This window comes from Mustelus asterias, chromosome 26, assembly GCF_964213995.1.
Source record: "Mustelus asterias chromosome 26, sMusAst1.hap1.1, whole genome shotgun sequence".
NCBI classification, from domain to species: domain Eukaryota; kingdom Metazoa; phylum Chordata; class Chondrichthyes; order Carcharhiniformes; family Triakidae; genus Mustelus; species Mustelus asterias.
This window is the reverse complement of record NC_135826.1, coordinates 31894645-31916682: the sequence shown is the minus strand read 5'-3', so window position 1 is coordinate 31916682 and position 22038 is coordinate 31894645. Positions and strand designations below refer to the sequence as shown.

Here is a 22038-nt window from a genome sequence, read left to right as displayed (position 1 = left end):
CAGCAACATCATGTCATCTGCAAAAGGAGCACACAAATCTTTCCAAAGAAATATCATGAGTAGAAATCCTGAGTCCATCAAATCATCATTAAAAATAATTTCGTCATACTTTTGATATGTATTTGAACAGTGATCTGATTATTTATGCCTTGTAGGAGATCAGTTTGGATATATGATAACACATGGAGTAAGACCTGTCAGTCAGTATCTGCAAGAATGGGAAGAAGAGATACTTCATTTTTTGTGTACAAGGCCCTTTTTCTGTTAATACAGGTGAAATATGAACCTCTTTCCTCAACGAATTTTGGCCTATTATATATTTTCAAGACCTTGTGAGTTACTTGAATGTTTATTCGATTTCTTGATGAGACGGGAAGTTGGCAGACGTAATTTCGGTGTAACGCATGAGGATTTATTGAATAATAAAACAACACTTAACTAGTAGGCAGTAGTTTACAATTTACACATAGCCTTTACTATCATAGCTTGGACAGAGATCGACGCTAGTTCTGATCTGGGCTAACTTCTTTCTCTGTCTTTTTTACTTTCAATTTTCTTTCTTCTGTGAACCTGCACAACTGAATGTTGGATTATTTCAGTGAGCTATTTTTATTCCTCTTTAGCTCCAGTAGCCAGGATTTATTTTACCCATCTTTGGTGAAAGCAATTGACTCACGCCAGTCATAACACCTTCAATATGATCAATGCACCGTCAATACATAATAGCTACATCCTAAACTATAAGTTTCAAAGTCTAAGTCATGCAGGTGGGTTAGAGTCCAAATTATTCTTTGGTAATACAATTACAATCACAGTTTAGTAATACAATGCACACAGCTGAGTCATTTCAAATAATCTTTTTCCTGTCTTTTATTGTTAAATTGTACATCAATGCACAAGATAAGGCTGAAGCGTTTGCAACAATCCAGCCAGAAGTGCCAAGTGGATGATCCATCTCGGCCTCCTCCTGAGGTCCCCAGCAGCACAGGTGCCAGTCTTGTGGTCAATTTGATTCAGGCCACATATACCAAGAAACAGCCAAAGATACTGGAAACTGCAACGCTGTGGGCCCTGACAATATTCCAGCAATAGTACTTGTGCTCCAGAACTTGCTGTGCCCCTAGGCAAGCTGTTCAAGTACAGCTATAACACTGGCATTTACTTGGCAATGTGGAAATTTGCTAGGTATGTTCTGTGTACACAAAGCAGGATAAATCCAACTTGACCAATTACCACCTGATCAGTCTTCTCGCGAACAGTAAAGTGACGGAAGGGGTCAACAACTGTGCTATCAAGCGGCACATGCTTAGCAGAACTTGGCCACTGAAGCTCAGTTTAGGTTCCACTAGAGTCACTCAGCTTCTAACCTCAGTACAACCTTTGTTCAAACATGTACAAAACAACTGAACTGCAGCGATTCAAGAAGGCAGCTCACCACCACCTTCTAAAAGGCAACTAGGGATAGGCAATAAATGCTGGCCAGCCAGCAATGCCCATGTCCAATGAATGAATGAATAAAAAACTACAAGGGTGAGGTGAGAGGAACTGCCCTTGACATCAAGGCAACATTTGACCGAGTGTGGCATCAAGGAGCCCTAGCAAAACTGTATTGGGAAAGGTGGAACTCTCTGCTGGTTGGAAGATGGTTGTCATTGTTGGAGGTCAATCGTCTCAGTTCCAGGACATAAATGCAGGAGTTGCTCCAGGTAATGTCATAGACCCAACCATCTTCAGCTGCTTCATCAATGATCCTACTTCCATAATGGTTGGGGAGTGTCAATCGTGAGAGGACATGGTTTTAGCATAAAGGGCAGGAGATTCAGAAGGGTTTTGAGAAAATTATTTTTCACTTCAAAGGGTGGTGGGAATCTGGAATGCATTGCCTGGGAGGTAGTAGAGGCTGGAAACCTTATAATATTTGGATGAGCACTTGAAGCATCATCATATTCAAGGATATGGGCCAAGTGCTGGAAAATCGGATGAGTACAATCTTAGAGGGAATTACTGTGGGTGCACACTTGATGGGCCGAAGCAGCTTTTCCGCGCTGTATTACTTTGTGATTTAAATGCGGGGCCCATTTTCTCAAAAGCTTCGAATGACTGGGAGCTCAGTTTCTAACGTAATGGATGTAAGCTGTCATCTTCCATTAGAACCCAACCCAACAAACTCTTTGCTCACCAAAAGCTCTCTCAAACATTTATAAAATGCAGTAGCTGAAGTTCATAGTACAAGGAAAATGTATCAAACTAATCTCTCTTGCACTCTTTTACTTCAGATGTCTAGTATTGCAGTTGTTTTTATTTCTAAACTGAAACTCAAGAATCCTAATAGAAACTAATGCTGCAAGATCAGACCTATGGAATAGGTTATGGAACCTATGGAATAGGTTAATACTGCTGTGCTCTAACTTTATTACAGATTTTGTATTTTTAATGTTAATTTAACACCATTCTCCATTTCTGGATTTTGTTCAGATATCAGAAGTTAGAAGAACATTAACGCCTTCAAATTCACCAGTGTCATCGCCAAGCAAAAGTGGAGACCGGTTTATTCCTTCAAGAGCAGCAGCAAACTGGAGTATAAACTTTCACAGAATTAATGTATGTTGTTGTTGAAAACATTTAGTGATGTAGGCATTTTGGGGGGAAACTATTCAGACATTCAGAATTAAATTAAAATGACCTTAAATGCTTGCTTTAAAAGTTTGCTTTAAAGAGGACCCATATTCTTCAGCATAGCCCATATAATGTTTGGGGTGACAAATTAAGTTAGTTATATTCTACTTGCCATGACTACACTGCCAACAATATTTTGTGAAGTAACAAAGCATCATCTAATCCTTAACTTGCCACTCACTGATATGTAATATGGATTCAAATGGAATTTCAGGTTTCTGTAGGTTATTTGGATTAAAAATAATCATTTAGCGAAGTAGCATGTACTGCAGTGCCTGGACCTTTCTTTTGAATGCAGGTAGACTAACTAAATTTGGGGTGAATTGCCAGAATTTGTATGTTATTTACCACCTTATTTCATTTCCCAGGTAGTGGATGGAATTTGCATGGCAAACTCTTATCACGTTTGCCTATAACTTTGTAATGACTCATAATGTTTACAGGCATTTGGTGACTGAGTGAGAAACCTGGCACTGGGCACAATCTGCCCTTGCATTTAATCTCACGTGTGCATAACCCCCATCCTGCCCCATTCATCTGTCTCTAGGAACCCAGCAATGGTCACTGGTGAAGGCTTCAGAGAGTTAAAAGCAGCAGGCACTGCTCCTGGTGGCACCGCTGGCAATGGAGACTGCTGACCTCTGGTCAACAACTCTTGGGGGTGAGATTTCTGCCCTATTGGAGCCTTGATTGTGTGGGAGGTCTAACACCGGCCAGTTAAGTGCTTGATTGCACTTAAATAGCGTCAGCCCCTCCTGGAGAGAAGCAACTATGTGGGGGACCCCTGTCGCATGAACAAAATATGTCCTGGTGAGGGGATGTAGAAAGAGATGGGTTTCACTACATGAAATGTACATTTACTGGAAGAAAGTGCATTCATGTAGCATGATCCCTCTCCCCATTCCATCAGCCCTTCAAATAGTTCCATTTGTGTGGGAGCCCATGCCATCAAACTCTTCAGTTGTGTGGGAGGAGGAGAAGAGACATTGTTGTTCATACTGCAAATCTCAATTTTTCTACCCTTGCCTAGGGGAAGAGCAATGCTAAACCAATGCTTGCAGCAGGTGTGCCAATGAATGGCTATCATTTTCTTAGCATTCTTCTCTATTTGGCGCAGTCAGGAAGTTAAAACTTCAATCCTTTGTGGGAAAGGATCCAGAGGAGAAATGGACACTGAGGGCCTGATTTTACCATTTTGAGTCTAAGTGCCAAATCTGGTTGTAATACAGACCCGAGCCTGGAATCCTCTTTCCAGTGCCCCCATACGCTTTTTGCCGGCTCCAGTCCAACCCGTGCAGTGGGCGGGGCTTAGCGCTGCCGGATTGATCGGAGCTCTGAACTGCGCATGCGCAGTTCAAAAAGAAATCAGAAGCAGCGCGCCCGGGCGTCAAAGAAAAAAACAGCAGAGAGGGGGGGAGGAAGGAGGCATGTATGGCAGTGTGTGACGAGAGACAGTGTTATTTTTCTTGATGAAGAGCTTCAATGAATACTTCTAACTTCGGTTGAATTTCACGAACCCTTTTGAGGTCCTCTGCTAGTTGAACTCACCTTCCTGTCAACAGTTGAATTTTTTTAGCATTGTCTTCAGCAAAATCCTCCACTACTTTCACATTCTTTTCGAGGCGTCTCACTTCAGTATTTGTTAGCTGTTGGCAGAGTGTGTTTGCTGTAATAGTTAGCGTTCGCTGAATGCGCCAGAACAGGATAACGTTATTGCATTCAAGCTCAGAATCTACAAAATGCCTTTGGTAATAGTGGAAACCTCTTCTGCAAAGATTACAATGGTTCAACGATTTCTTTAGGAAGTGTTTTTGGTAAACTTGGTGCCAAGTACCTTTAATCAGAATGGTGTCCACATCTACATTTTTGGCCTCCAGGTTTTTACGAACTGTTGTAACTTCATCGTTAGCAAGATAAGCTGTATGTTCCTCATTGATTTTTAGCAGCCGTTTCAGTTCGGTTTTGGTTTCATTTCGAATATGCTGTTCTGGAGACCGTGATTTCCAGTAGAACCACCTTTCTTGCCAATCTGGCCCCACCATATCACGAATTACAGATTCAGTATCTCGAAGACGGGTTTGCAAGGTTTCTTCCAGGAAATGGATAGCTGCATCCCACTGCTGTTTGTCAGATATGGAACGATCTTCTAAAGCATTGTGCTGGATGACTCTCAGACTGTCTTCAGCCTGCTCATCCCATCTGTGACATTTTATACTTTCATCTTTAACAGCATGTTTTAGTTTGTCAAAGATATAATCATGGTCCTTCCCTTTGTGCTCTGACATAAATCGAGCAAATTCATCCTCCAAGGTTCCCCAAGCAACCCTGTACTGCTTTGTGAGGCAACTGTTTGTCAGTCCACTGCTTGAGCTTGATGTCCACTGTGGTATTGAATGTGCCTGAATTCACAGACTGGGCAGCAGGAAGGTAAATATTCTCTGTCACATGTGTAGAGACTCTTTCCCACAGTTTCCTTTGTAGAATCTCTTCCCAGTGTTTTGGAGTAACCTGACTTAAGCTGATCACTTCATCCAGAATTTCATTCTTTGCCTTCTCGTATAGTTCATTCCTGTCGAGTTCCCTCAGCCGAGGATAGTTGTTCTTCCATTCAGTTTCAAGGTTGAAGCGAGTAGCTTTAAATGCATCAGCCTGTTGTTCCACAGACTCGCGCACCATCTTCCAGAAACAGTCTGAAACTGCTAGGCTCAAGTTCTTAGTTGCCACTTTATGTCCTTTCAGCATCCCTGTCTTCAACAATTTTGAACTCTGAAAGAACTCTCCTTCATAATCTTTTATGGAATCAATACCTTCATTGGTGTTGCCTCTACCGGTAACAACTGCAAAGTAACCCAAAGCCTTTATTGGAAACAACTTGCCGTCCACAATTTGTTGAATCCGACTTGGACTGGCTAGGTTTTTCTCAGCTAGATCCACTTTGGTCAACACAAAGATGGTCCTTCTGCGTTGTGGGTCCATCTGGCTCACCCAGTCATTTACAATACTGCGTTCAGCATCTACTGAACCATCTTGGATACAAAGGATAATGGCATTAGGGTTCTGCATGTAAGCCTTGCTTATGCTAAAAATTATATCCTTGGTGTCGGCAGCCATTCCTGATGTTACAGTGCTGATAACACCAGGAAGATCGACCAGTACCATTCATTATCTGCGGGGGTGGTTAGCGGGGGGGTCCGCGAAGGATGGTCGAGGAGGATGGGCTTCGGAGGTTCCCCTGCAGAATAGAAATCCACTTCGGACTTTTATTCTGCAGGTCGCTTACAGCACGGGTCCAGAACGGACCAGAAGATGATAAAGTGGGATTTGGTGGTAGAGTTGAGTGCGCGGCTCATTCAGTCGATTTAAATGCATGCTAATGCATTTAAATTGTTGGGCTGCCCGATTCGGGCGCGGGCCAGAGCCGTACCCGAATCGGGTGTTGGTAAAGCCGTGATCTGCTCTGAATCGGGTGCAGGTCGCGGTATAGGCCTGACGCCCAACTTTACCGCGATTTTGGGTGCGAAGTTTTGGTAAAATTGGCCCTGGGTGATAGTGGACAGATTGGGGAAATGAACAAGGACATAGTTGAAATGTTCAGCGATCAGCCTGTTTTAAAAGATGGATTCTTAGCGTGGAAATTTGCTTGTGCTTAGAAGTGTTTTTTGCTGTGGTCACATTATGTTGATCCTTAAATATTTATGAATAAGGTAAAAGGTCATGTGCAGTGTAGTTTGTGTGCACGATTGTCTGAACAAGTAGGTGTCCCAAACTGTAGATGGGCCTCATAGCTCTTGTGTTGCTGAGATTATTAGCCCACATTTTTTAACAAGTATTCCAGAAACTTTTCATAGTGGAATTTCTGCTACAACAATTGCCTTTTGTTTTTTGTTTCAATGAGACTTTATGTAACGCAGCAGATCATCTGAGGTAATTGCAAATAGTAAGGACAGAAGTCGTGTACACTATATAATGTACAATGTATCTTTTGTTCAGGCTGCAAAATATAATTAAGTATAAAGGAATGGTCCTTGGCTTAATCAAGGTTTAATTTTTGTGCAGTTTAAAAATGCTTGTAAGTTTGGGGTATTAAGTGACTTGTTATTTCCATATGATAGTTTTATATTTGTAGCATAATGGGCGGCACGGTAGCACAGTGGTTAGCACTGCTGCTTCACAGCTCCAGGGTCCCAGGTTCAATTCCCGGCTCGGGTCACTGTCTGTGTGGAGTTTGCACATTCTCCTCGTGACTGCGTGGGTTTCCTCCGGGTGCTCCGGTTTCCTCCCACAGTCCAAAGATGTGCAGGTTAGGTTGATTGGCCAGGTTAAAAAAAAAAAATTGCCCCTTAGAGTCCTGGGATGCATAGGTTAGAGGGATTAGTGGGTAAAATATGTGGGGGTAGGGCCTGGGTGGGATTGTGGTCGGTGCAGACTCGATGGGCCGAATGGCCTCCTTCTGCACTGTAGGGTTTCTATGATTTCTATGATGATAATGTGGCTGATGAAATACACGCTAGAGGCAATGTTTATATATTAATACCGTTGTTTAATAAACCAATTAAATAGTCATCTGATGAGATGAGATGACATTAGCAGTTACTAAGTTGCAAATGTCTCATATCTTTAAAAACTCGGAGATTGTTGCAAGTAGATCCTATCTTATTAGGGTATAAAATTATGCCAAGTCTGAGATCTGTATATTTTGCATTCTGATAACCTACACATGAGCTAAGATACTTTTGCTGTACCAAGCAGAGCACCTCCAATTCTGACCTTTAATCACTTCTGCCAAGGCCATAAGTTCTTTAATTCTCTCCATAAACTTATCTTCCACTCTTTAATCCTATTGAAGACTACTTTCTGACTAAGCTATTGGCCCCAATATCTCTATGCAGTCTAGTGTCACATGAAGTGCCTTGGGCTATTTTGTTGCATTTAAGGTGCTATATAAATGTAAGTTGGTGCCATAAGATCTAATATTTGATTAATCCTTGAATTGTGGGTGTTTTTTTTTCTTTGAGAAGTGCTATATGGTTCTGTCCTCTTGAAAAATATTCTCAAAATCCGAAGCTGAAATTTCTAGTTTTTTTTCAGAGCCAAAATGCAACTTGGATATTAGCAAAATAAACTGTTTGACATCTATTAAACCATCTAATATAAAATGTGACTTGAATCTTGTTATGGTGATTTTTATTTCTTAAATTAACTTAGCAGATTTTTTCAAATTCTTTGAAATAATTGATGATCATTGTCTTAATTGATGAACCAAATTTTTTGTTTTAAAGAGCAATTATTACTTTTCAAGATTTTTTTTATGATTAGACCAGCAGCCAGGAAACTGAGATTATTGGCCTGTAGCAGAGAAAACACAACCTGCAAATATCACCATTCATAAATAGATTTGTTGACCATTTCTAAGATGGTGCTGCATAAATGACCTGCGTTGATTGACCATTGAATACATATATTAAACATGTATATTGGTTTTTGTCTCTTCTAGGAAAATGAAAAATCCCCCAGTCAAAACAGAAAAGCAAAAGATGCAACCTCTGACAATGGCAAAGGTTCAGTACATACTGTTCTAGTTATTTTAATTATGTCTTATGCAAGTCCAGTAAACTTAAGTTTACAATTATTGCACATTCAGAAAAGGTAGTTTTTCCAGTTATGTTCAGCTGTAAGGAAAATTGGAACAAAGGTTTAAAAAATTGAATAGTGTGGAAATTAATTTATTTCACAGTTGGGTTTGGAAAGTAGGGCAAATAATTTTTTAAAGGTAATTATAGGAATGGGAGTGGAGTAGTATTGCCTCTGTCTATTCGTCATCTTCCCTCTTCATTCTCCGCCCTTCACCTTGCACTTCGAGGAGATCATCATTCACTTTTCTGGGTAGTTAGAGAGACCAAAATCTTAACAGTTCACATTAACATAGATGACCCAAGTTTACCTCCATTGTTCCTTCACCAACTTCAGTAAATGGTACTAAATACAAACAAAATACACCCAGGTCCTTGGGAGGGAAGAGTCTCACTATTTACCAAATAGTGGATTACAATCCTTTTTAATCATAAAAATAAAGGCAAATGTGTCTTTAATTTCTACATATTGTATTAGAAGTTTTTCACTGCGTCTTTGTGCTCTCCACTCTTGCAAAACATTCAATCTTTGTTATTTTTCAATGTTTGAAATGCGAGATGCATAAGATATTAAATTGTAACATCTTAAACTTGGGATTTAAATAAAACAGGCTCATCATCCCCAAGAGGGTGTAGTTATCAAACAATGTATATCACGGGTTGTTGAGAAATATTGGGAGGAGGCAGAATTCATAATGGACTTTAAAAAAGAAATGGTTGCATATTTGAAAAAGAAAAAAAAAATTAAACAGATATGAGTTAACAGTAGTAGTTGAGTGGGTTAGCTAACAACCTCAGCTGAGAGATATAAGAACTATTGCCCCCAAACCAAATTGTTCCAGGTTCATAATTTAGGCTGGCTGACATTCCAACACAACAGAAATAATGCTGCACCATTGACCTTCCATTTTGGAGCATTTAATCACAACATCTCTGTCCTCAGATGGCTGTACAGGATCCCATGCGAAGAGCCGGTGTATTTTTCAATGCCCTGGCTAATAACTGTTCCAGATTGTTGGATATTAAGGAAATCAAGAGATATGGGGATTATGTAGGAAGATGGTATTAAGTTGGAAGATCACCATAATTTTATTGAATGGTGGACTTGACTCAAGTCATATAGCCTACTTCTCTTATTTCTTGTGTTTTTATGAGAGGATAGGAATGATTAGAAAAGATCCAAAAACCTAGATCATTAGCCAATCGGCATGCATTAGTCTGAGTCTTTATGAAGATACCAGATGTGAGAATAATACTCCTGGCAACCAAATCCTGGTACAGGCAAGAACCTGGATATTCACATGTTCTTGTTCACAGATACATGTATCTAGAACCTGCTGACCCAGATTGGTTATTGTCTTTAGTTATAAGATGGGCATTGTTTTTTTTGATACTGTTTTTACTGTTAATAAGGTGTGCCCAATATAAATGCTTTTCTATTGACCTGCTGCCTATCATTCTGTTACTATTCTCTAGTTGATATGTTAAAGTGGACTTTAATGACACTCCCTGCAGTTTGTCGGCTTTGGGTACAAAACCACCCTGCTGCGTTGGACCACAGAATGTGAGGTTCACGTATGAGTCTTGAGATATGGCCAGTCATACCGTCTTCTACCACTATATGGAGCTTCTAATCTTCATACCAACTGCAGTACTAATGCACTCTGATGGAAATGTGCTGTGTTGAATTTATTTGGAGGGGAAAAGAAAACCACATTCACTAATGCAATTTTTAAAAATCATTTTCTATTTTATTGTGTAGAAGCTATGATATGCATAGGCAGCTGGGATCAAGTGAATCCCTTGAAGAGTATAGGGGATGTAGGAGTAGAGTTAAGAGAGAAATCAGAAGGGCAAAAAGGGGACACAAGATTGTTTTGGCAGATAAGGCAAAGGAGAATCCAAAGAGCTTCTACAAATACATAAAGGGCAAAAGAGTAACAAGGAGAGAGTAGGGTCTCTTAAGGATCAACAAGGTCATCTATGTGCGAATCCACAAGAGATGGATGAGATCCTAAATGAATATTTCTCATCAGTATTTACTGTTGAGAAAAACATGGATGTTAGGGAACTTGGGGAAATAAATAGTGATGTCTTGAGGAGTGTACATATTACAGAGAAGGAGATGCTGGAAGCCGTAAAGCGCATCAAGGTAGATAAATCCCCGGGACCTGATGAAGTGTATCCCAGGACATTGTGGGAGGCTAGGGAGGAAATTGCGGGTCCCCTAGCAGAGATATTTGAATCATCGATAGTCACGAGTGAGGTGCCTGAAGATTGGAGGGTGGCAAATGTTGTGCCTTTGTTCAAAAAGGGCTGCTGGGAAAAGTCTGGGAACTACAGGCCAGTGAGCCTCACATCTGTGGTGGGTAAGTTGTTAGAAGATATTTTGAGAGACAGGATCTACAGGCATTTAGAGATGCGATGACTGATTAGGGACAGTCAGCATGGCTTTGTGAGTGGAAAATCGTTTCTGACAAATTTGATTGAGTTTTTTGAAGGGGTAACCAAGAAGGTAGATGAGGGCAGTGCAGTTGATGTTGTCTACATGGACTTTAGCAAGGCCTTTGACAAGGTATTGCATGGTAGGTGGTTGCATAAGGTTACATCTCACGGGATCTCGGGTGAGGTATCTAAATGGATACAAAATTGGTTTGATGACAGAAGCCAGAGGGTGGTTGTAGACGGTTGTCTTTCAAACTGGAGGTCTGTGACCAGCGGTGTGCCTCAGGGATCAGTGCTGGGTCTACTGTTATTTGTCATTTATATTAATGATTTGGATGAGAATATAGGGGGCATGGTTAGTAAGTTTGCAGATGACACCAAGATTGGTGGCATAGTGGACAGTGAAGAAACTTCTATCTGATTGCAACGGGATCTTGATCAATTGGGCTAGTGGGTTGATGAATGGCATTTAATTTAGATAAATGCAAGGTGATGCATTTTGGTAGATTGAACCACGGCAGGACTTACTCAGTTAATGGTCGGGTATTGGGGAGGGTTACAGAACAAAGAGATCTAGGGGTACATGTTCATTGCTCCTTGAAAGTGGAGTCATAGGTGGACAGAGTGGTGAAGAAGGCATTCAGCATGCTTAGTTTCGTTGGTCAGAATATTGAATACAGGAGTTGGGATGTATTGTTGAAGTTGTACAAGACATTGGTAAGGCCACACTGTGTACAGTTCTGGTCACCCTATTATAGAAAGAATATTATTAAACTAGAAAGAGTGCAGAAGAGATTTACTAGGATGCTACCCGGACTTGATGGTTTGAGTTATAAGGAGAGGCTGGATAGACTGGGATTTTTTTCTCTGAAGCATAGAAGGCTGAGGGGTGATCTTATAGAGGTCTATAAAATAATGAGGGGCATAGATCAGTTAGATAGTCAATATTTTTTCCCAAAGGTAGTGGAGCCTCAAACTAGAGGGGATAGGTTTAAGGTGAGAGGGGAGAGATACAAAAGTGTCCAGTGGGGCAATTTCTTCACACACAGGGTGGTGAGCATCTGGAACAAGCTGCCAGAGGTAGTAGTAGAGGCGGGTACAATTTTGTCTTTTAAAAAGCATTTCGACAGTCACATGGGTAAGATGGGTCTCGAGGGATATGGGCCAAATGCGGGCAATTGGGACTAGCTTAGGGGTTTTTAAAAAAAAGACAGCATGGACAAGTTGGGCCGAAAGGCTTGTATCCATGCTGTAAACCTCTGACCCTATATGTCTTCACTGTACTGAGATGGTGGTGTAGTGTTGTCATTGGGCTAGTAATCCAGAGTCTAGGCTAAAGGTCTGGGGCCATGGGTTCAAATGCCATGGTGGAATTTAAATTCATTGAATTAATTCAAATAACTAATGAAGCTAGTTTTAGTAATGATAACCATGAAACTGTCATCAATCGTCATTAAAAACACAAGTTTACCCTTGATACACTAATCTCCTTTAGGGAAGGAAATCTGCTGTCCTTAGCTGGTCTGACCTACATGTAACTCCAGACCCACTCAGTTTTACCAAGCTGTTGCCATATGGACTGCTATGGTTCATAAATGTGGCTCATTACCACCTACTCGAGGGCAATGAGGAATGGACTACAACACCCACACCCCATGAAAAAAAATTAAAATCATACCCTGTAGGATAGTGAGGTGAAAATCCAAATTTATATTCAAATGGCATTACTTTTGCAAAATCCTAATTATTTTAACAATTCACACACGTTGCAAGGCACTAAAACAGGCCTCTTGTATAATACTGAAAGGTGTACTCAATATTGGGTGTAGTTAGGGATATTATAAATGTTATGACAACTACAGTGTGCTCAGTATTCAATTTAAAAATCCTCCTGGGTCAATATAGAAATGAAGAAACTTTGAAAATGAAATCTGTATGTGAAACCTTGATTTGAAAGGTTTTATTCTGGTCGCCACATTACAGGAAGGATGGGGAGATTTTGGAGAGAGTGCAGAAGAGGTTTACCAGAGTGCTGCCTGGTTTAGAGTGTATGAGCTAAAAGGAGAGGCTGGACAAACTGGGGTTGTTTTCTCTGGAGCAGTGGAAGCTGAGGGGATACCTGATAAAGTCTATAAAATTATGAGGAGCATAGATAGAGTTGACAGAATCTTTTTCCCAGAGTTGAAATGTCTAATACTAGGGGGCATGCGCTTAAGGTGAGAGGGGGATAGTTCAAAGGAGATGAGAGGGGCAAGTTTTTTTTACTAAGTGGTAGGTGTCTGGAATGTGCTGCCAGGGGTGGCGATGGAGGCAGATACCATAGTGTGTTTCAGGGGCTTTTACATAAGGACATGAATATGTGAGGAATAGAGGAATATGCACTTGAGGCAGGCAGAGGGGATTAGTTGAATTTGGCATCATGTTCAGCCCAACATTGTGGGCCGAAGAGCCTGTTCCTGTACTGTTCTGTTCTATGTTCTATTTACAGGATGTAGGTATCATTGGCGCTAGGCCAATTGTTGAAATGTACTTTGAGGGAAATGTGCTGTGTATTGACATTTTGTAGGCAAAGCCACAGAAGGTCCACCTTTTTAAAGCTGTAAAGTCTTGCCTGGCTCTTGTGATTTTGTGATCTTAAATTATCAGTGGATTAAACTGGTCAATTTTTACTGTGTCGTGCACATATTTCAGTTAGCCATAGATCAAGGGTAAACTTGATGCCAAAATTTTGTGTTTGAAAAGTGGCTGGTGAAACTTTCTTACTACATCTGACAATACAGTTAAGCAAAGTGTTGTACTCCCCAATTTCAGTCAGTTGAGTGCATGTTATTTCAAGTCATGTGGTTTAATAGAACAGAAAACGCCTGCCTTTCACTGTTGTTGTGCTGTCAACTGACAATTAATCAGTTGCAACTAATAAATGTTACTACACTAGGAGGCACTGCATGCAACTCGAATTATAACATTGGTAAACCACACTGCTTGCCTTTCTCATTTTAAAGTTCTTTAAACCTTTTTGTAAAATGGAGCAGGATAAAAGGTGACCAGTATTATAACTGTTCAAATAGTGCAAATGAAAACTGCGTCCTACTTGTACCTACTTTTTAAATCCTATTTCTCTGTTTTCGTCTGCCCTATTTTGTGTGTGACAGATGGACTTGCTTATTCTGCATTACTTAAAAATGAGCTGCTTGGAGCAGGGATTGAAAAAGTTCAAGACCCTCAAACTGAAGATCGAAGATTACAGCCTTCAACGCCCGAAAAGAAAAGTTTATTCAAGGTATGAACTTCTCATCACTGAGAAAGGAACAGTTTAACCTATTTACCTGCCTGCCTCCAAGTTTTACTTGAGGGTAACGATAAGTCTCCAGGCGACTTGTTGACTTTTGGTCCTATTAATTTCTTCTCCGGTACTTTAATAATTACTTTGGGTTCCTCGTTTTCATTAGACACTTGGCTCCCTGCTACTTCTGTAAAGTAAATGGAAATACTATTGATGTTCACTACAATTACATTTATGATTCTATGGACTGATCGTTCTATTAATGTTGGCCGTACAGCATCACTGAAAATTAAAGCTCAATATTTATTGAAAATCCAGATCTTTAAGAGCTTTATTCTCTTATCTTACCAAAGATTATATTAAACCACTGTTGTGTTCCCCATTTGGAATTGTAAAAGAAAATTGGTGTTAACATCTTTAACCAATGTTAATATGTTGTATTGATTTTATTTTTTAGTACTCACTCAGCGCTAAGCGTGCAAGTCCTGATGATGGAAACGACATTTCACCTTACTCCTTATCTCCTGTTAGCAATAAAAGGTAACCTTATATCTCATCATGCCATTATGTATTGGGAGTTCTAATGGTGTAATACTAATACATTTCTCGTAATTTGAATGTTGAAATTGTGTACCTCTATGTAATTCGAAATCTGGCTACTGAAAGTTCACGCAGAGTTCCCTCTTTTTAAATTTCCAACCTTTGTGGAAATGACTATATCTTCTGAAGGTCAATATAGGTAGCTAATATATTGGAATCCGAATGCTAGGGACATGATATTCATTATCCAAATTGTTTTTTCTTGACACTTTTTAATCTGTTTTGGAATTACTAAACTCCCTGTTCAGTTAATATCTAAATATAAACATTGGTACATTAAACTGCAGAATATATATTGACTCTGAACTGTCCATGTGGTTTGTACCAATTCTTTATTGTATTCTTTTGTTGGCTGTCCTTCAATCTGGAACTTCAAATACTGCAGTCCTTTAGATATGACTTAAGTCAACAATTCGTTATTGATTTGTCTGATTTGCAGGACAGTTTTGTGACCTTTTTTGAACTGCACTTGACCAAACTTAACACCAGGAACTGCTGGGGGCAGTGCAGCCATACGGGAGGTTGGGAGGTGCTGGTGTGAGCACAAGTTGGCGTCAGCTTGGAGTAGTTTGGTGGAGTTCTGCAGTGAGCTAGGTTAAAATTTACAAGATTTTACAAGTTAAGATTTACAAGTTTGCTGGCGACACCACCGTAGTGGGTCAGATCTCAAACAATGACGAGACAGAGTACAGGAATGAGATAGAGAATCTGGTGAACTGGTGCAGCAACAATAATCTCTCCCTCAATGTTAACAAAATGAAGGAGATCTTCATCGACTTCAGAAAGCGTAAAGGAGAACATGCCCCTGTCTACAGCAACGGGGACAAAGTAGAAAGGGTCAAGAGCTTCAAGTTTTTAGGTGTCCAGATCACCAACAACCTGTCCTGGTACCCCCATGCCGACACTATAGTTAAGAAAGCCCACCAACATCTCTACTTTCTCAGAAGACTAAGGGAAATTTGGCATGTCAATTACGACTCTCACCAACTTTTACAGATGCACCATACAAAGCATTCTTTCTGGTTGTATCACAGCTTGGTATGGTTCCTGCTCTGCTGAAGACCTAAAGGAACTACAAAAGGTCATGAATGTAGCCCAATCCATCACGCAAACCAGCCTCCCATCCATTGACTCTGTCTACACTTCCCGCTGCCTCAACAAAGCAGCCAGCATAACTAAGGACCCCACGCACCCCGGATATTCTCTCTTCCACCTTCTTCCTTCGGGAAAAAGATACAAAAGCCTGAGGTCACGTACCAACCGACTCGAGAACAGCTTCTTCCCTGCTGCTGTCAGACTTTTGAATGGACTTAACTTACATTAAGTTGATCTTTCTCTTCACCCTACCTATGACTGTAACACTGCATTCTGCACTTTCTCATTTCCATCTCTATGAACGGTATGCTTTGTCTGTATAGCACGCAAGAAACAATACTTTTCACTATGTTAATAAATCAAATAAGAAAAAAAACTTTTTTGTATTGGTTATCTCCAATGATCTTTTTATGGACCATGTTTTAGGTTGCCGAACGACACACAAAACCTGAGTGGAGCATATCCATGCTCTGCATATGTGTACTTTGCTCAATTTTCTTACTGAGTTTGACATGGGTCCTTAAACACCTCATTAACATGTGCAGGAGGGTCAGCAGCCAGCTGAGAGAGCTGCTTGGCTCTCCTGCATATTTTCTGAGCCAGATTGCTGCCTGATGTATTTCAAGCATCTTGAACATACATCTTCAAGCAGTCTTGATGCATGGGACATAGTCACATATATTTGGATCTTTTTTTCACCTAAGAAACAGCCAAAAATGCATCTAAATATATTCCCCGTGCATAATCTAAACTTGAATCTGAGACACTTTGGATGTTTACAATACTCAGTTATGAATGGTCACAAGAAAATTATAACAATGCAGTGCCAAATAATGTTCCACTTTCCTAAACTGAGCAGAATGCAACCAGTGATAGCATGGTGCATGATCATATTAACCATTGTCAAATTTTAAAAAAGTACATGCTGCTATTTGGTTTGGCATTTAATTTTGTCATTTCTGTCTTGAACAGCCAAAAGTTGTTGCGGTCACCAAGAAAGCCTACTCGCAAAATCTCGAAGATCCCATTTAAAGTTCTTGATGCACCTGAACTTCAGGATGACTTTTACTTAAACCTAGTGGACTGGTCTTCCCTAAATGTGTTAAGTGTTGGACTTGGCACTTGTGTGTACCTTTGGAGTGCTTGTACTAGCCAGGTGAACCTTTTAGCTTACAGTCTCTTTCCCTTCCTGTTTCTGGTGCTCTGTCTCTCTACCCACCCTTATTGTATGAACAATGCAGTTATTGCATGGCTTATCCTTAAATGCAGATTTCAGTGACCTATGTCAGTGATGAAAAAGTCAATTCACTTTATTTTACCAATAACAATTCAATCTTTTCAGTTTAGATTATGTTAATCAGGGATTACAACAATCATTTTTATTCCACATTCTTCACCGCCTCATGATATTGAACCTGTTCAATGTTCTAGAGAAATCATTTGATGAATAGTGTCTCCTGGTTTTGTTTGTTATTGGTAAACATTAGTAACCGTGATCTGTGAGGTTCTGATGCTGCATCAGAGTAGCAGCTTATGTTTAGAAAAAGAACAAAAAACTTCTGCTCCAGATGTTGGCTCTTTCTGGTAAACAGCCTTGGTAGTTGATTTCATTACTTTGTTACTTTTGAAACATTTTGCTACTTTTGCAATTGTCTAAGTAACATCTCAAATTTTAAAAGAAAAGGGTCAAGTATCATGTCCCTGTTTGGGTTGGTACATTATAGTGTGTTGGCATTCATTAACAGGGGGTTTGAGTTTAAGAGCCGTGGGGTTATGCTGCAACTGTACAGGACCTTGGTGAGACCACATTTGGAATATTGTGGGCAGTTCTGGTCACCTCACTACAAGAAGGATGTGGAGACACTGGAAAGAGTGCAAAGGAGATTTACCAGGATGCTGCCTGGTTTGGAGGGTAGGTCTTATGAGGAAAGGTTGAGGGAACTTGGGCTTTTCTCTTTGGAGCGGAGGAGATTGAGAGGAGACTTGATAGAGGTTTATAAGATGATGAGGGGAATAGATAGAGTGAACGTTCAAAGACTATTTCCTCGGGTGAATGGAGCGATAACTAGGGGGCATAACTATAGGGTTCATGGTGGGAGATATAGGAAGGATGTCCGAGGTAGGTTTTTTACTCAGAGTGGTTGGGGTGTGGAATGGACTGCCTGCAGGGATAGTGGAGTCAGAAACTTTAGGAACATTTAAGAAACTATTGGATAGGCACATGGAGTACTTCGGGATGATAGGGAGGAAATAGTTTGATCTGGGTTTCAGACAAAGCTCGGCACAACATCGTGGGCCGAAGGGCCTGTTCTGTGCTGTACTGTTCTATGTTCTATTATTACCCTTCATTTTTGAAGTTGTTTATACATGTGATTAGATTCATACATTGAGCTGATCTCTGAGCCATGCTGCTGTTGGTGACTGTTGCTCAGTCCTATCAAATTGTGCAACACTGTGGCCATTGCAATATCATAGCAGTTGTAAACCAAAGTCTGAGATTCAAATGTGTACAAACAGGACTGAATGGATAGTCACAGCTGTACTGGATCATGAGTGATAGCTTCCTAGCATTAAGGAGCCACTGAAGCAAGCTGGACATGTGGGATAGGGAGTTAAAAAATGGGAACCAGGACCTAGGTTAAAGAAAGTTGGGGCCTAAAGCCAGAAGGTTAAAGCTGAGGAACTCTGCTGTCTTTCCAAGCAGCTCTGGATCTTGGGAGGGACTGGCAAGACAGGAGATGGGTTCTGTGGTTGATGCAGAAAGGAAAACAGAATTAGGAAGCTTGTTCGGGATTACGGGAGAGGGCCGAGTCTTGGCATGAGTTCAGCAATCAGGAATGAGTCCAGGAATTAGGGAGGAGTTGAGTGCCAAGCCAATGAGGCATTCCTGAAGTTGAGTAAAAATTTAATGAAATAATCCTACTAAGTAGTGGCATAATTTTTTTCACTGTTTCTCAGGCAGTTTTCATGTGACTGCAGTACTATTTCAGCAACATATTTTTTCAAAGAACATGACAAAAGCTTTAATTTAATACACTTCTCTATATAGACACGTGGGATGGTGATTTGTTAAGTGACTGCTCCATTGTATATTTTGCAACATATTGCAAAGATCCCTAGGATTTTTGCCCATCACATAGCTACTCTAGAATGTTCAAGACTCGGGTGTGTAGAGGATGCTTTACATTGTAAATGAAGTAAGTGCCACTGTGTCTGTAACAAATAACTCCTCGCACCTCTCTTTTGGTTCATCAATGTCAAATCTGAAATTCTCCCCCCCCCCCCCCCCCCCCCCCCCCCCACATGAACTGCCTCGAACCACCTCCAGCTCTACAACACTCAGCTCTCTGCGTTCTTCCAACTGGCCTCTTGTGAACTCCCCACTTCCTTTGCATCGAGATTGGCAGAAATGCCTTCAAACTACCTAGATCCTAAGCTCTGCAATTCCTCCCCAAAATATCTTGCCTCTCCAATATTTTCCTCCTTTAAAAGGCTGCTTGAAACCTACCTCTTTGACCAGGAACTCCAAATATTGTCTCCTATAGTTTTTTGTCTGTGAAGCACCTTGGGATGTTTTCCCACATTAGAGCTGCTGCGTTTTTAGCTTCGTGGTGTTATAATCTTTCCTGAATAAGAATATTCAGCTAAGTACTAATGAACTATCATCTCATGCGCTTATACTTTTAATGTCTAGAGAATGAATGAAACAATGTCCTATTCATCATTTTTTCAGCTGTTTATTTTAAAATAGAGCTTGAGAAACCAAAAGTAGGCCACATAAATATTTCCAAGGATGAAATATTTAGTCACAATATTTAAATCACAAGTAACCTTGATCACAAAGCATAAAAATTATGTTTAGTTTATTTTATAAATGTCTTCTGAACCTCAAGATTGTTAATCTTTTTACCTAATTGCGGGGTCTACGGATTCTATGACCAAAGATGATAAACCATAAACAAGACAGTTGTAAGGATAGTTGATTTGCAGACACAAAAATTGGCAAGTCTTTATTAAAAGTTCTTGCTGGAATACAATCTTTCAAAATACCAGTTTTGAAGAAAATGCATCAATAACCATTGAATATGTCAAAAGAAAGATATCCTTGGAGATACCAAGCGGATGTCATTTAGGAACAATTTTTGTCAGTAATTGCACGTGTGCTCTCTCTAATTAAGAAATTCACATTTTCTAACTGAAAATAAGTTAATAAGAGGCTGTTCTAATTATCAGCACAACACAGGATGAACAGGAGACAATTAGAGCTTGTTATTAAATGATGAATTAAACAAGGGTGGCACAATGGTTAGCACTGCTGGGGCCTCACAGTGCCATGGACCCCAGATTCCGTTCTGGCCTTGGGTGACTGTGTGGAGTTTGCACATTTTCCCCATGATTGCATGGGTTTCCTCTGGGTGCTCCAGTTTCCACCCACAGTCCAAAGATGTGCAGATTAGGTGGATTGGCCATGATAGTAAAAAATGTCCCTGAGTATCTCAAGACTTGTAGGTTGGATGGATTAGACATGGTAGATATGTGGGGTTAGGGAGACCAGGCGGGGGAGAGGGTCTGGGTAAGATACTCTGTCAGAATCGGTACAGACTTGATGGGTCAAATGGCCTCCTTCAGCACTAGGGATTCAATAAACAGAAATTGCAATGAGGAACAAAACAACTATTGAAGTTCATAGAAAACAAATGAGTAAAAACAGGTATTAAATCATTCTGTCATCTTTGAAAACAAAACATCTCTTGAAATAAAATAACTTTTTTGCATTTTAGAAAAGATAAAAACATTAGCTGAATTAAAACTTTAGAAGTATAATCTATAGCTTCGCACTATTTTGGGAAACAAAAAAAACTGAAATGTGTGGAAGCTGAAGGGAAAAATATTTGGCCTGTACAGCTGACAGTACTAATGAGTCAATCAAAACCCATGCAATTAAAATCTTTTAAGATTTTAAAATATGCAAAGCCAATTCAGTGCATTAACGTAAAGTTAGTGTGAAATATGTCATTTAAGAATGCCATTTCCATCTTATTTTGTGTATTAAATCAGACATTAGGAAGATCATTGTAATAAAATGCCAATGAGCCTTTGACTATTTTCTTGGAATAAGTTCAAATTCTTTTATCCAATTTTTGCTTTCAGTACAGCTTTAAGAAAATGTGGATGCCCTACTTGTATACATATATTTAAAACATGTACCCTAATTAATGACTTTCTTTCTTTTAGGTGATCAGACTGTGTGACCTTTCTATAGATGGAGATTCTGTTACATCGGTTGGCTGGTCAGAGAGAGTAAATATCATTCTTTTGATGTGAAAATAGAGCTACACTTTAGTCATGTTTAAGAAGATCGCTTTTCATCTGGTTATGTTTATTCTTAATCACTGTTTGAGTATACGTCGCAACAAGCAAAATAAATCTTGTTTCTATTAACCAACGTATTTTAATGTTAATTTTGGTATTCCTATACGGTTGGTATGAATTTGTAATTTACAAAAGGAAAATTTATCAATCTTCGTAGCATCCTTCTGATACAAAATTTATTGAGTTCAAAGCCCACTTAAGAGAGCGCATTATAGGCTAATATTTCAGTGCTGCACTGAGGAAGTGCTACGCAGTTGGAGGAGGCATAAAACTGAGGTTGCACCTGCCCTGTTTTTGTTGAAGAACTAGTGGTGCTTTTACAAAAGGATCAAGTTGTTCTCCTGGTGTCTGACCAATGCTTACATTTCAATCAGAGAACAAAAACACATTGCCTGGTCAGTTGTTCCACTGGTATTTGTGTGATCTTGTTCTGCACAAATTAGCTACCATGTCTCTCTACATTACAACATTGACTACACTTGATTGGCTGTTATGAAAGGCACAATACAAATGCAAGTTTGTTCTTTACACGCTTCGAAGAATAAGAAAGATTGTTTTGCTAAGATAATTGGAAGGAAATTGAATTTAGAAAGTGGAAGTGATCCCAGAATGTGTAGCAGATCTTAATTGGTATTCCATGGACTGCATTAATCTTAGCAGTCAACAGAAATCCATGCTAGATAAATTCTTGTTTACTGTTCAGTATAGTATTCATTGTCTCATGGACAGATTGATAATCCTTATAAAACTTAATGAACTTCATAAAAACTGATTGCTGCATCTGCATTCCCAAGATGTTTTACCGTTAACAAACATTGAGAAATTTACTGATTATGCCATTCTCTTGTAAAAGTAAAATATTTCCATCATAAACATTGCTATCTCCCGTACCTTTGGAGGTAAATCCTTGATTTATTCCTGGTGGTAGGAGGTGGA

General features: G+C 39.8%; 1 protein-coding gene and 1 pseudogene across 3 annotated transcripts in view; one reads left to right on the top strand and one right to left on the bottom strand.

The window, feature by feature from the left end:
- The window catches only part of fzr1a (fizzy/cell division cycle 20 related 1a), a 51121-nt gene that overhangs the window by 10289 nt on the left and 18794 nt on the right, over positions 1-22038 (top strand). For all 3 annotated transcript variants that reach the window (XR_013495543.1, XM_078198402.1, XM_078198403.1), the window contains exons 3-8: positions 2476-2601; positions 8171-8234; positions 13904-14031; positions 14492-14574; positions 16702-16885; positions 20965-21030. Coding sequence is in view for 2 of the 3 variants with exons in the window: in XM_078198402.1 (XP_078054528.1) it covers positions 2476-2601; positions 8171-8234; positions 13904-14031; positions 14492-14574; positions 16702-16885; positions 20965-21030 (651 nt within the window). In the remaining variant the exon portion in view is untranslated. The remainder of the gene's footprint in view (positions 1-2475; positions 2602-8170; positions 8235-13903; positions 14032-14491; positions 14575-16701; positions 16886-20964; positions 21031-22038) is intronic.
- On the bottom strand, positions 4134-5835 carry LOC144479742 (dynamin-like GTPase OPA1, mitochondrial pseudogene; annotated as a pseudogene).